Source organism: Necator americanus, chromosome II (assembly GCF_031761385.1).
Source record: "Necator americanus strain Aroian chromosome II, whole genome shotgun sequence".
Classification (NCBI taxonomy): domain Eukaryota; kingdom Metazoa; phylum Nematoda; class Chromadorea; order Rhabditida; family Ancylostomatidae; genus Necator; species Necator americanus.
In genome coordinates, this window is record NC_087372.1 from 4,129,770 (window position 1) to 4,145,552 (window position 15,783).

Sequence of the window (15,783 nt, forward strand, 5' to 3'; positions counted from 1 at the left end):
TATTAAATGTTTATTCAATAATTACAATGATTTTATTAGAATTCACAGAAGGATAGTTTGTAGTTGTAAGTTAAAACGCTCCATAGTCACTAAAAAGGGTCATGTTAAGGTCTTCGTTAAAAAAAAAGATTATTGATTAAAAAGATATGGTCGGGTCAAAACAACTTGAAGTTCGATGCAGCTGCGAAATCCCTTCAGGAACGATTGATGCCAGTAAGGGTCCTTCGTCAATCCTAACGGCTTTCAGCCCAGTCGTCTACGCAGCAGCTGCAGCGAGTTTCGTGGAATTTTGACCCGACCGTACGACAGTGCCCAGTTACTGACGTTCAACGTGAACTTAATTAACCTATGTAGGTCCGAATCGAATCCACAAAACAGTAAATCAATTTCTTGGATTTTTTGGAAAATTCGTTATTCTCAAAAATAAAAAACTACGGCACAGAACCATGAACCACAAGAAACCATGAAATCCCGCCGGAATCAAACGGCATCCACGTAATTTCCATCCGCTTCCATTGTGCAACAAATAACGTTGTTGTTGTTGTAAAATAATTCATTGCAGTAAAATACTTTGAGAAGCGAAAAAAGTGGATGTGAAACGTACACTGTGTTTTACATAATTCTTCATGTTTTATTTGCTGATTTATTGCGATGAGACTCGTATTCATGGAACAATTAATGAATTTCCAGACTGCCATCAGCGTGTGACCATCACCAATCGCACGAATTCATTTGATTAACTTAACTTCAAATAAAAGCAAGTAATTGATAATTCTATTTTGATCTACGCTGACATGTTGATGAGAATTCAGACGAAAAAGTCGAAACAGGAGCTTTACTAACTTTTAACTGTATGGTGCTTGAAGGTGGTGTACATAGTTCAGGGGTAGTTCTCATCCACAAAATCGAGGTTCGAGGTTCAAAAACCCCGCTAGCACTCACTACACCTCGGACAGAATGGAATATCGCTATCGCTTCAATCGCTTAAATTAACTCAAAAATGCTACTCTTCAAAAAAAAAAAACTTGGAAGTCGAATAATCGAGTAGTTTCCTTTTTTCCCCTTCAAGAATCCCCTCTTCAGATCCTACCATAAGGGGGGGGGGGGGGGGGACTTTCGCACCACGTTGCTATTTGACTTCGAAAACTTTTCGCAGAGAGTTATTTTAAATTTCAAATATTCCAAATTTCCACTTTCAGATACGTGTATGCGGTGTGTTGTAAGAATGGAATTTAAAATCTCAGAATTAGTTCATCTTAAATCTGGAACTTGAAAAATTTCTGTTTAAAGGTGAATTAAATATGGATCAAAAATCAGAATAGGAGGAATTTTTCTATTATATGGTTCTGGTCACGGGTTTTTTCCCCGCTTTTCTGATAACTTTATTTCTTATTCAACTACAAATCTATTCCAGCCAACAATAAAGTAACCAGAAAACTCAGGATACTCCGTTCATCGACGTGATAAAATTTGATATTGTTGATTGCTTTGGCCTAGGACGGGGTGGGGGGGGGGGGGAGGGGGTGACATTGTGAATTAAAATTTTGACGATCGTGGAAAGACTATAACCTCATACATAAATACACATATTTTAGCTAATATTTGCTGCCTGGGTATTAGTGATCAAATTAATTTCAACCTACGTTGCTACTACGCCACAATAATTAATTATAATTGGTAGAATTCCTCTTTTTCCCCTTTTCAAATGAAAAAGATACGCTTTTTTTTCTGTGATAACGCCGCCTACGCAAGTGCACATAGCGGCGGAACCGTTACTGATCTTTCTTTTTTCTCACACGCTACTACTCATTTCAAAGTAAACGTAACCGTAATGGAACCGTTTCTGATTGTGTTACGCTTTTTTCCATTAACGAATCGTACGTTCTTCTCAGCAATGTTAATTGCTGTTTCATTTGATATATGTACTGTAAGGAAACGGTCGCAAGTAGCGGACGATTTCCGCAATATCCCTAACGTACTTCATTTGCGATTCAGTATTTTTTTTTCGTTCGCAGTTTTACAGTTTCAATTGACTGATAATAAACTTAAGAATGTTCTCGAATTTTGTGTAACAACACCTTGAAAATGTTTCTTCAGTTGCAAGTTGCGGGGTCGTTGCGTGAAGGTGATAAGGAACACGGAGAACATGGCTGGCTGGCTGGCCGAAAAGTGTGGACGGAAACAAAATTCTCTGTGGAAAAACATTTCTGGGTTCAGAAATATATTGCTGTATCATATTCCTGAATCTGAAACTGAAGTCAAATAGGGAAATGAACTTAAGGTCAGATGAACTCAGATAAAGACGTGAAATGAAAATATGATTAGTGAGGAAGTCAATTAGAATCATTTCAATCCTTGAAAAACACCGTACAGACACCACACGCAGATGGATAGTTGAAATCAATAATAGAAGTTCAAGAATATAACCAGATCCATGATCATCTGCCTAACAAAAATCCAGAAAAGTTGTTGAAAGTACGATTTTTTAAGCATGGTAACACCTCATAAACAGTTATTGTTCGAAGACACCGTTAAAACAAGAAACATTTTACCGTTTTCTATTTCCAAAAAAAAATATTAGAAAAAAATCCAGAGATCAACAAGCAGTTCCTCCGTTCGGAAAACATCAAATAATTCATCGCTTCCAGCCTTTTTCTTCTTTCCTTTTCAGAAAAAAAACCCAAAAATCAGCAAGCATTTCATCTATTGGAAAAATCAAATTATTTATGTTTTTTTGGATTTGTACGAGGTGTTCTTCCATGAAAAAACTGTACAAAACTAAAGCTGTAGTTTATGTTTTTTACGTTTACAAAACCACGTGCCCGTGTACGTGCCATTAACGTTAGCAAGCAGCGGAAAAAAAAACGCAATGTCAAAAATTTCTGCGCCCGCCGGCTGTCTTTAGATCGATGATCGTTTTAAAAAAAATCGCACAATGGTAAAAGTTAAACCGAAATCTCTGTATATTTTTTTTTCGACTTATGTCCACTCTTCTCATGAAATATTTGTGTAGTTTAGCTGAATTAAAATATGAAAATAACAATTAAAAAGTAACAAAGAAAGTAGAAGAAAGAAAATAACAAGGAAAGAATATTAATAAACAACAACAACAATAACATGAAAAATGTATCTATTCAGTCCATTCATATCATTTGTATTTGTTTGTTATGAAAAAAAAATTGTTCTTTCGAAAAAAAATATGGATTTAAATAAAGAAGTGTCAAGACTATCAAATTTCTCGTCGTTATTTCTCATGTTGGTTGACAACGGAATCCATTGTCTTCTATCCATGAGAACATCCTTTGTTCTGTTTTCGTACATTTCTCTTCTGCAACAATTACAGTAAAAGAGCATTTGTTTAGCGGATCCGAAAACATAGACAGAACTTTGCAGATCGAAGTTGTTCAACATCAAACCCGATACGGTGTAAAACTCTCAGCTTTCGCTTGAAAAACCAAAGGTGAACTTTTTTCAAATCATACAGTCAACTGTGACCTAAACCGCTTTGAACTTGTGCAAGAGAATGTCATAAATAAACATTTTTGCACAACATTCAAAACAAAGTTAGAGATTCAACATCAAATGTAATTAATCATTCGGTAAACTATATGGAACGACATTGAAAAGGACAATTTTTCTATGTACCCCATCCCGAGCGCGTTGATAGCATGATATTGATTTTTTGAAGCTATTCATTTTCTCAACCATGTGAAGATGTGGTCATGCCAATCATATTGTTTTTTGGAAGAATATTTGACAGAACGATCCGCAATCTCATGGAATAAAATATGATCAATGATGTAATCGTCGAACACCAAAAGTAAATCGAATCGGAATTCCTCGAGGACTGAACTGATACCTATTCATTACCTTAAAAAGTTATCTAGATCTTTTGTGACAGTAATCTATGCAATCGCATCGAGTAATCGCATTGAGAACTGTATCGTTAATGAGCCCCCTCCCTTCCTTACTTCGTGACCTTGATAATATTTTCAAAATTCCATCAAAAACTTAGTTGTAGCCAAGTAATAGTACTATTTTCAAATAAATATCCTGACATTTACGGGGAAAAATATGGCGATGTCTCCGGAATAAATGAACCCAAAATGCATATTTTTAGGTGTCACGGTCACGTTGCAGTTACAAAACGAAGGACACGAAGGACATTAATAAAAACTCAGTGCACAGTACGTGTAAGATCGAAGTGCAATAGTTTATATCTGGTACCTTTTTCCAATAAAACATCACAAAGAAAAGGATTAAAGCTAAAATTGAAAAGGTGGATCGTTTCGCCATTTCGATAGTCATAAGGAATACGCGAGCAGTTGAAAACTTTGCGTGTCATTGCGTATCAACGCCATTACTACGACTGAATCCTCTGAGTTCTCCATTCAGGATTCACCTAGGATTCATCTGCATAGGATCGACCCATTTTTGAGTAGAATTATGAGGATTGTTCGTATCAACACGAGCTTCGGATATTCATCGCAATCATAATGTAATATACCATTCTTCTTGGTTAATTGTACTGTACGGTCAAATCGGTACCTTGGCACGGTTGAAGTTTCCGCACAAAGCGGACACAGTCAGTGTAACGTTATTCGCAATTCAACGTCAGTAAACCCTGCATTCTATTCTCGACGCCATTCGCAAACAATGTCAACGGTTCGTATTGCTTGCAAACGGAAAAGACGATCTGGAACGGAACTGCTGCTGGTTTCTGTCCTTGAGAACCAATAACCGTTCATTTATATCGAGCGGGTGCGGGTTTAAAACAAAGAAACCCGCGGCGAGCTCTTCCGTGCGTAGATCTCAGAAGAGAACCGCTATTGAAGAGTGAAGAAAAATGGTTACAGCATAGAACTTACAACTATGATTCGCTAGAGTAGTTTTTCTTTGTTCGGTTTTTCTTTCGTTTCCTGTACTGCAGAGATGACACTGTATTTCTTATGGGAACATGATTAATGGTTCTAACATCTTTTTACTTCATTTTTTCACTTGAGTAATATATGACTCGATTCAAGTGGTTTTTTTTCTTGCCATCAGCTAGTGTAGGAGTTAATTAGATTAGAATAGAGAAGCTAGTTTCGTTGTGTGAAGAGCGATATTCGACGTGTTGCAAACAAAAGCCGAAAAGCACTTCTTGCATTGACGGCACGATTATGTCAATGTCGAGGACAAGTTGGTGAAAGCGATTACGGCACGAGATACTCATGCTATACTCGACAAACGATCGGTGTGTTTCCGTTAACAAGGTCGACACTAACGTCGATAAGGTCATAGTTCATCGAGAACGTTCTTCTCGGGGGTCTAAGGGATTTGCAACTCACACACTTGAAAATGTTATACTACTCCAATATATATTTTTACTTGTAACCTACATTAAATTTGAAATAATCCTTATATTTATATCTAGGGTTGAGAAATTAACATGGATGGACCAGCTGACCACAGAGTTGGGCAGGAGGAAACGAGCTACTTGGGAAGCATATAGGAGAATTGAGGGTGTAGTGAAGGACACCATGAACATCCGTCTCCGTGCTCATCTATTCAAAATTACCGTTCTTCCTGCTTTGACCTAGGCTCCAGAAAAGTGGGCGTTTCGCAAACAAGAGGAAAATGCGATCAGCGTCGTGGTACGCTCAATTGAAATAGTGACGCTGTGAGTAGCCCGCTTCAACTCGCTACAGCTCTATTCTACGTCACTGATAAAAGATTAGATACGACCTTGCATTTTTCAAGGAAAGCATAATAAGGTGGCCCGGTCACGTGATGCGTTCTAACTACAATCACCATACCACAGCTGGGAGCTTCTGGATACTACCCGATATCAAACGCACTGCAGGAGAACGGCAGAGCCGATGGTCAGACCTCTTCGCAAAGTCCTTTAAAGAAAGACATGATGCTCTTCGAGACTCTCACGAGAACAGAAACCACTCGCCAATCCTTGCCTTCATGACAAATGTATTACTGGTACTTGCTCGAGCAAATCGGCGAGCAATGGGAGCACAAAGCTCTTTTTCAAGGCATTTAGATCTCATCTCCAACGTTACTAAACTTGATTGCTAGCTTTGGGCTTTTTGGTTTTTGTTTCCGGGTGTAATATCCCCTAGGGGAAGATGACTTGTTCTGGATGAGGCATTTGAGAGGATATATTGCTAATGTTCTTACTTTTGAGACTCTGACGAAGGCGACATGACCGAAACGTTAGCCGTAATAAAGTTTGTTAACAATCTTGGCTGTTGCTTAAATTTAACTATCGACAAGACTGATTGCTAGCTTTTCTTCTCTCGGAAGTGATGCGATACCGGAGCCAACAAAGGTACACGTACAGTGTGCCCTAAGACTTCTGCCCCCAATCCAAATAACCGGATCTTTTAGGTACTTATATCCGCAAAACTCCCTCAACTGTGGTAGTTCGAGGTGAACTGAAATGCTCGACCATGTTCTGTTAGGAAATACATTTAGTGACACTAATGGTGTAGCGGTATTGTGCCCTCCCACGGCACAGACTCGGGTTAAACTCCCGGTTGGTGCAATATTTTGGCTTTCACTTTTACGCAAATTACACATTGCTCAGCTCGAACAGGTAGGTACGTCCACGCCCCTTGAATCCCTATGTCGGTGATATTTTCCAATTCCATTTTTTGGGCAACTAAAAGCCTCGACGGCTTTCTGCTACGATTTATGCATTAAGGCATTAATACATGGTATAGCGGTGAGATCGTACCCATTACGGTACATACTCAGGTTCACCGCATGGCTCTTCATTTCCATTAAAGTAAGACCTAGATGGTTGTAAAATCGAACAAGATTACGTTGTTTCAAAGATTTGGAAACTTTTCACAAATTTCCACTACACAATTTAAGGTTTATTGGGATTCTACACGTATCCCAGTAAAAGATTTTTGTAGATCACTTACAAGTAATAAATTACATAGACTGGTAGAAAGCAATACTGTTATCAGTACATTCTATCATAAACAGTTTCATGTGTCGACATAGAAGGAAGTCATCGCGACGACGGTTGCATAGCTTCTTCGAGGGCAACTCGAACCTGGAGAGCTTACTTTACATGTGATAGTTTCCACAATTTAATAACTGGCCACTATCATACTTCGGACATTTTACTCCTCTCATCAGGATTTCCAGGAAAACATTGGTTCAGCATAATTGCTCGAACAGCCTTTGGCATTTTTGGTGGTGGAGCTAATCGATAGCCAGAGATCACCTTGAATATATTTTTTTTCATTTCCTTTCTAGTCCAGCTCTTCTCCTAGAGCATTGAAGGCTCCTCTCAATGATACCAGAAGACTTACGTTAGCAGTGACCTCCGTAACTGTCATATCCGAATAAGGTGACTCGCCATCCATGTAGATCTGTACATAACAGAATGTGCGCGAAACCTCGCTGACTAGTGCTACATCCTGCATCCTTTTATTTAGAGTTCTACTTTTTTGTTGTTGTTTTTTTCAGGCAAAAACCTCGTTACAATGGTTATAAAGTGTAGAGGCTCGAGGACCGCGTCTAAGAGTCTGACTGTTACCTGCTCACAGTGGCCCTGCTTATAGTAAATACAATCAGAAGGGTAAACACATATACGCTTTGGGCGGTACGAGCTATATAACTTGCACAGTTATAAAGTTAAAAGGATAAAGTTTCTGGCGTTAATTAATGCGCTTGGGATGCGCCCCCACGTTCACTTCAATTCGATCGATCGTGCAGGAAGCGGAACCTCTGACCGCTACACCACATCCGCCCCACTCAGTTATATAACGGAAATTATCCAGATATTGCAAAAAGGTGCTGTTGTCTAGCAAAGTGCAAAATCCCGACATAAATAAGCCAAATACCTAGAAGGGGCGCGGAATCTTACGCTGTACTGCCGCACAGTGTCGACATGAAGATACCCGAGTCACTCAGAACAAATAGGCAGTTAAAGCGAGATCACAAGTCTCGTGGAAGTCTATGAAAGAGTGACAAGTGGATGGATTCTGTGCGAACTGTAGATTGAGAAAGTTGGGCTGAGTTCTGTTCAAAATAAAATGTCAAAAAAAGAAACGAATGGTCAAGTAAGTCAAGATAATTAGGCATTGATCAGCCTCAATACCGGGGTATTAGGTGTTTATGTACGCAAATATGTTCGAAACAATGATTTGCAGTTTCAAACCGATGTGTCACATGTATTTTTCAGGATAAAGCAATTCATCAAGGGATGGGAGCCTTTTTTCCAAAAAAGGCACCTGGCCGTAGAAGAAAGTTTCTGGACGGAGGTGGTAAAGGAAGATCTGAGCACATTTGGCGTTCGGAGGCCGTTCAGCCGAGACGTAAAGTTTTGCCGGATGGGTGGATTCTATGCGAGCTCTAGCTGAAGGACGGCCTCGGATATGTTCGAAGACGACGCTCCCCATCCCCCCTTTCAGCGGGGGAAGTTGCGGAGACCCGCGTTAAGCTGTAACAACCGCCTGCTGTTTAGGTCAATTAAGTCAATCGAGGGATAAAACTTCTGTTTGACCATCGTCGACCTCAAACCACTGACCGTACAAGCCCTGTTAATTTTTCCACTGCTGCGCTATTACCTTTTTTTAAGTTGTAGGTAAGTACAGATAGTTAAGCATAGGTCCGAGGGACTGTGTAAGGTGCTTAGAGATGTTTGCTGATCCACAATCCTCGAAGAGTTGTGCCCACCTCCCATAGAAGGATTCCAAAGGAAAACACATCACTTTTCTTAGAATATGTGCCGGAGCTGAGCACCTCTGGAGCTAACCAACGAATCGGCAGCCGTTGTCGCATGTCCTGAAGCAAAATATGTATCATCTACTTGTACAATACATAGAAGAAATGGGATTTAGTGCCTAAGAGAATTTTCAAAATTGCTCAGTTATGGAACATCCATAAGGTTCCTTTATAATAGTTTAATAATCAATCCACTCTTTTAATCTTTTAAAATTTTTTGAGTAATTTTTCCATTTTTTAGTAACTCATTTTTGATTGGTTATTTTCTTGCTAAACTTCGTTGAAATGCCACGATATCCACCTTTTTGTCATATTGTCATTCAATTCATGCAGGATTCGTACCTTCATTCTATATTTCTTCGCACGGTTCGATAATTCCCTTGAAAGGCCAAAATCACTTAGTTTCACTTCACCATCGGTTTCTACCAAACAGTTTCTGGAATAGAATGAAAAATAAAAATAAAATAAAAATAACAAAAAGATTCTATACGACACTTTTTTGTTTTCGGTTCTACACTAACACGTATCTTTTCAAGGGGATCATTTTATAGAAGAACCTAACCTTGCAGCAACATCTCTATGTAAACAATCGTTCTCGTGAAGATATTCTAAACCTTTCGAAGCACCATACGAATACCGCAACTGTAGAAAAAGGAAAACTATTTTTAAAAAAATATTATTTCTGAGAAATTTACTCCAGAAAAAGCAGCAACATACTCTATCTCTCTTTGTTATGATCGCTGCTTGTTTCTGTAAATGAGTATCTAATGCTCCACCGTTTACCATTTCCATAACAAGCATTACAGGCTCCTGAAGCAAGAAATAAACATTTATTTATGGCGAGCTTATGCATGTGTATTTAATTTTAAAATGTGTAGTAAATCTTGTAAATTTATGATTATCGTAACAAAATTTCAGAAGGTACACGGTAGGTGGTCTTCTATGTATACTAGACAAATATTCAAAATTAAAGGCATCACCCCACGAATCTGAGGTGGTTCATGGATTTCAGGCGGAGTATTCGTATACGGGATTGTAGGTTATGAAGAGGGGGTGATTCCATCCATTTCTTCCTAATTGGCGTAAAAAACCCTCCGTAAGATATGGCCTCGGGTGTTCCGGCGCGCTATTTTCTACAAGGAGTTCGATTGGAGCGCGCCAGACGTGTGCCCGCGCCGTATCTTCCGAGGCGTTTTTTTTACGGCAATTGGGAAGAAATGGACGGAATCACTCCCCTCTCTATAATGCCGTATATGAACAATCCTCCTGAAATCCGTACCAGCTCAGATTCGTGGGGTGATGCCTTTAACGAAATATTTGCCTTCATTCGTCGTCATTGAAGTATTTCTTAAATCTTACGTATATCAGCATTCAGTTGGCTGCACTGGATGTGATACGGATGCGATCAATATCCATACAGTTATTGCCGAAAGCGCACCACGTTAGGCTGATACAATGTTTTATTCACTGTTGTTTTTTTTGGATTTATTTATTTATTTTGCTGACAGGCTTAACAATATACTCAACCTTCTCCTTCTTCTATTAAAATGTGAAAGAAGTATTAGTTCTTATGCTAATTTAAAATTATTACTTAGTGAACAAAACCTAAATTTAATAAAAATAAACAACTTAAATATAAACATTACTTACAAATTCCACTAAACTACATTATACGAAGAACTTTAGGAACTTTTCGACGATGCTACTATTTACTCTATCTATGTGGTCTGCATGACATACGTATATATCTATAAACTGCATCCTCATAGTTATCTATACGAGACCTTATTCCCCTAACACCTTATTGAAGATACTGTATATAGCAAGCTCTTTCATATCACCTTTACTCATATTGAGTCTTCTTTAAAACCGAAGAGGTTAGAGAGTGAACGCTTCTTATCTCTCTTGACATGGCGATTTCTAATCATCCCCTCCGTCTAAGGATTGAGGTGAAATGGGATCTATTTAGTTCTAACTTCTATACTCATATAAAAGAATTTATAAAATATACATAAAATAATTTATATATAATAAATATAAATTTCTATTCTCTACAAGATTTTCAATAATACGTCTGGCGATAATTGGACAAATATGTAGATATAGCCGTGGATACGTGCATGAACACACCCAAACAAATAAGGGACCCTAGCAGCCAGAGGGGAACATCGTTTCGCCTCGCCTGCTTGGTTAGGATTCGTTTGCGAATATGAAGGAAAAGAGGAAAGAGCACGGATATTATTCCAGATGAAAAAAACACGATGATGACCATACATGTTCAATGGCAACTCCATAGAATCTCACAACATTCGGATGTCGATATCTCCGCATTATACGTGCCTCCTTACAGATTTCAGAAATTATTTTTTTCGTCACTTCACTTGCTTTATTCACTTTTACTGCTACCTATAAAGATTTTTTTGCTGAGCACTCCAAACCTCGACCGGATTGAAAATTACCTCATATTTCTTTCCACGAAACGTCAAAATTCCAGCGTAGACACCTCCAAACGCTCCTTCACCGAGTTTTCTGCCAAGTGTTATCTGAAAGAAGAATTTTTATCGCTGTTCAAGCTCCACTGGATAAATCAGTCAGGAGTCAAAGTTAGCGTCGACTCGACAAAATAACTTTTGGAGATTTTTGAGCAGGAGGATTCTGATGGTAGTACGTTTCAGTTGACTGTTTAAATTGAAAAGTGAGCCATAAAAAAAAAGAAAAATTTCCTCCGGCTCATCAGAACAATCCCGAACCATTGGGATGTAAAAAATACTTACTCCTGAAGAGTAGTTGAGCAGTTCGAGCCAACCCAGGCCAGCGGCAATATTTGAGTAAAATAATCTGTTTGGGTTTTTTTTTTCGTGACATAACTGTTGGATTTTAAGAGTCGATTTTCGTTCAACATTCATTCATTCATTCATTCGTCCGGAAGGTTTTAAATATTTATAAAATAAAAAAATATAAATATTAAATTTATAAATACATATAATATTAATGATTAAATATATAGATATTAAATATAGAATAAAACAAAATATATAAATACGTTCTATATTTCTCCAGCAAGCAAATATTTCACTGATCAACAGGTGAGCCCATTTTAAATTAGCAGTTCGAGCGAATCCAGGCTCAGGCGACATTTGAGTGAAATAGTCCGTTGGGTGTTTTTTTTGTGACGTGAGAGTTAGATTCTCAATATTCGTTTTCTTTTATTCGTTTTTGTTCGGATATTCGTTCAACATTCATTCATTCATTCGTTCAATCATTCATTCATTCATTCATTCAATCATTCATTCATTCACTCATTCATTCATTCATTCATCCGGAAGAAAAAAAATTGAAGCAAGTGCTATTAATTGTTTGGGACTAGATAGTGAAAATGGATTTTCTTTTTGACCTCGAATATCTTGCATGGTTCTTTTTCACGGAGTTCAAATCTGATGATTTCACTAACCTCATATTTAAATTAGCTGAAGAGTGTTGTTTCCTATGGATCTTTATGAAAATCTTTCCTCTACAACAGATATCAAAGAATCTTCCAGAAACTAACCCAATCATGCTTAAATTCCCATTCTTGTTTCGGTATCGGTGTTATAAGAACAGCTTCAGTTGAATCGGTTATAGGTTTTTGTTCGGTAACATAGTAATTAACTAGTTCTAATACACTTGAAAATTTTTCCTTATCAATGAAAACTTTTCCTGAAATCCAAAAAAATGCTCCTTTAGAATTTACGAAGAGAAATATGTATACATAGCTATGTATGGCCGATTATCCCAACAGCAACTTACCATCATTCTCATTTATCACAAAATGATGATTTTTATCTTTCCAACGTGCGGATAAAACCGTTTTCATGCCCTATAAATTCTGGTTTCCATAGATTTTCTGGATGCACACCTATTCGCCGCATAACTCTTACCATTCCTGGTTCAGGTTCTGTAACTCGTACCAGATAATCCCCATTACGTTGTAAAAGCCTATAATGAACCAGGAGGTTAAGGTTCTTAGAGTAAATTTATTCATTTTGTCCATGTTCGACAGTCTTTGAGTCTCGACATATTGAAACGTAGTTTTTAATTGATTTTCTTGATTTGCTTAATAAAGAAGATCAATAACTATCTTAAGTTCAGCTAAAGAAAATCAATTAAAAACTTTATTCATTTTATTGTATTTACTTATTGATGTCTTCTCGAGGCAATAATCCATGGAACCATGGTTGATCTTCATGAGCGCGATTAAATTGACACCTGTAATGTTAAAATAGAAAGTGAGAAAAAATGTTAAAAAATACAAATTTAAAAAAAAATGAAACGAAAATTTATAAAAAATAAAACATTATTGAGGCTCGATCTAATGCATGCTATGTGGTTTTTTTCAGCTAATCTCTTTGATAGTAATACCCGTTATATTCAAATTAAATAACTCCGAGTGTAGCGCAAATGGGAAGAGGTTCCGCTGTGTCTGCACAATCGATCCGAGGTTCAAATCCGCTCCAGTGCCAACCAAACCTTTTATCGCCCGGGTCGATAACTTGGTAACAGATTTGTCTGCGAGGATGAAAACACCGATTTGACGCATAGGCTCACCCCCGAGTTCGTAAACCTCAAACGATTCTGAGTTGAAGTGGAGGCGTTGGAGGGTCCCAAACATCATTATTGATTGATATTAGGAAGTTATTCTCCTTAGTTTTCTTCCTAAATTTCTTATTTGTCTGGAACCACTGTTCATTTTTTCTAACTTTCTTTCCTAAACGTGAAGCCTACTAAAAAATGTTTATTTAGTAGATGATCAGTGTTTATTAGTATTTTTTTAAAAATATTTCATTCAAAGCATCCCATTATAGCATATATTATTCCAGCAACGGTGAGAACTAGAGCGCACGGTAATTCGTGCCGTTTGTTCGGTCGTCAACATTGTGCCAACTTCTCATCCGTGTATTCACCTATGACAAGTTCATTGTCAACCGCACGACAGTGCTAGGCACGATTTTTTTTTATTTCACTCGAATTATTTTACGGTGGCATTAACTATGAATTATTATTTTGCCAATGCCATTTTTTTTTATTTTCCCCTCGCCTGCGCCATTCGCCTGTGTTGTTGCTCAATCGCTCGGTGTCCTTCTGTTACGAACACACACTAGGATGAGTATATGGATAAGAGAGAGGTTCAAGGATTAATTTCTGAGCACGAGACGAAATGACGCTGGCAAGCGCTTCCGGTCATGCAAATCTCGGAATCTCCAATCATTTTCGATGCGTAAATGGTTATAGAAATCTGTATAAGATCGAGAAAAATGGTACGAGTGGGCAACAGAATCCACAACATATCGCATCTATTTGAATTTTACATCTATTTGTATCGTTATATCTTTATATTAAAAACTGCACAGTTTCGCTCTAACTGCACAGTCAGTGGTTCGGAACCGCTCTGCTGCCAACCAAATTCACTGTTTCAATTTCGTAGAGACTAGCTTCTATTCTATTATTCTAGACTTTGATATATCTATATTTTTACTATTTTTACACCTGTATTCACTTATATCTGCATAAAATTACATGTCTATTAAAAGGAAATGATGTATAATAATAACAATAATAATAAAAATAAAAATAATAATAACAATAATAACAATAATAATAATAAATAATATGACAATGTAATGTAGAATAGGGGCGAGTGTAGTGTAGCGGTTAGAGGTTCCACTTCCCGCACGATCGATCGGAGGTTCGAGTCAGCCCTGGTGCTCACCAAGCCTTTATCCCTCCGTGGTCGATAAATTGGTACCAGACTTGTCTGGGAGGATAAAAACACTGACGTGACACATCGGCTAGCCTCCGCAAGTCATTGTGTAGGCCAGTTACACGTTCGTAAACCTCAAGCGATTCTGAATTGAGGTGGATGTGGTGACGGGTCCCAAGCGGAATGATTAAGGCCAGAAACTTTATCCTTTATCCTTTATCTTTTATCTCTATGTAAACTCTAAGAGTAGGTAAGAAACTTTTCCAAGTTTTACTTTTTCAAGTTTCCTTGGAAATCCCCATAGAAATCCAACCGCTGTCCGTAATGAGTCGACTGGTTTCGACAGCTGTCATTCTAGAAATGAGTTCTTGTTGTTGATGGGGGAGAGTTATTAGCGGTCTATGTACAGTATGCGGTCGTCAGCACCCCGAGAATATCCAGACGTATGGTGCATTTACACCAATTCGACAAACACGTGCGGTTGTTACGTGTAGGAGTGCTTGGCCGAAATCGACTGAAAAATACCACTATTCAGGGATTGTTTAGTCACTGATCCCTCTTCCAGGGTTCAAAATATTTTCGGTCAATTATTGACGTCGCAACTTTCACACGCACGTAGGTCGTAAATACACCAACTTGTCGGAAAAGTAGTTCCTTGTACTTCTCCACCCCTCCGAGTTGATTGACCTCAAACTAGAACAGCTACGGAGCGAAACTCTTCCTAAACTTTGCCTTCGCAACTTATTTTGAGTGATTTTGGAGCGGCCAAACAAAATTTCACTGAGAAAAATGTCATGGGAAGAAGGATAGAATGAACAGTAGCTAAAATCCTTGACGAGGATACTGTACAGGAATCTTTCGTTGATTTAGAGCCCTGCCTCTTAGACAAAAACGACAATGATCACTGATTGTGGTTGAGTCTTCGTTGGAGTAACCAGAAAACATTCACGGATCACCTCTTCCGTACTTTTATTACAACTTTCCCGAATTTCTCCGCTGAACAACCCAATAGAAGGTCATTTCTTACCGGATATTGCTGTCGGTGGTCATAAGGTAGCTAGAAATGAAACATACCCTTTCCTTGTTTGTGTCCATCCGTTGTTTTCTAGGATATCAGCAGAACAGAGATCAACTAATCAAAAATCTCATTACAACAAACATTTGAATGAGGCAGCAGTGAATTTTTTTTGAACATATTGTAAAAATAATAAGAATATAAAAGAATATTAAAGTTATATAATAAAATACAGTATATAATAAGAATATAAAAGCCATTATTTGATTTTAAGGACAAGTGAAAACAGAAAAAA

The 15,783-nt window shown here is 37.8% G+C and overlaps 1 protein-coding gene across 1 annotated transcript; it reads right to left on the reverse strand.

Annotated features, from left to right (window-relative positions):
- Positions 1 to 7,012: 7,012 nt before the first annotated feature.
- On the reverse strand, positions 7,013 to 15,568 carry RB195_016825 (uncharacterized protein; the record flags this gene model as incomplete). Its single annotated transcript, XM_064183533.1, has 14 exons — positions 7,013 to 7,057; positions 7,118 to 7,231; positions 7,320 to 7,379; positions 8,689 to 8,796; positions 9,079 to 9,172; positions 9,299 to 9,378; positions 9,454 to 9,546; positions 11,011 to 11,142; positions 11,196 to 11,279; positions 12,284 to 12,432; positions 12,523 to 12,592; positions 12,654 to 12,711; positions 12,910 to 12,981; positions 15,501 to 15,568. 14 exons carry the CDS (start codon positions 15,566 to 15,568, stop codon positions 7,013 to 7,015), a joined length of 1,227 nt encoding a protein of 408 aa, XP_064039414.1.
- Positions 15,569 to 15,783: the final 215 nt, after the last annotated feature.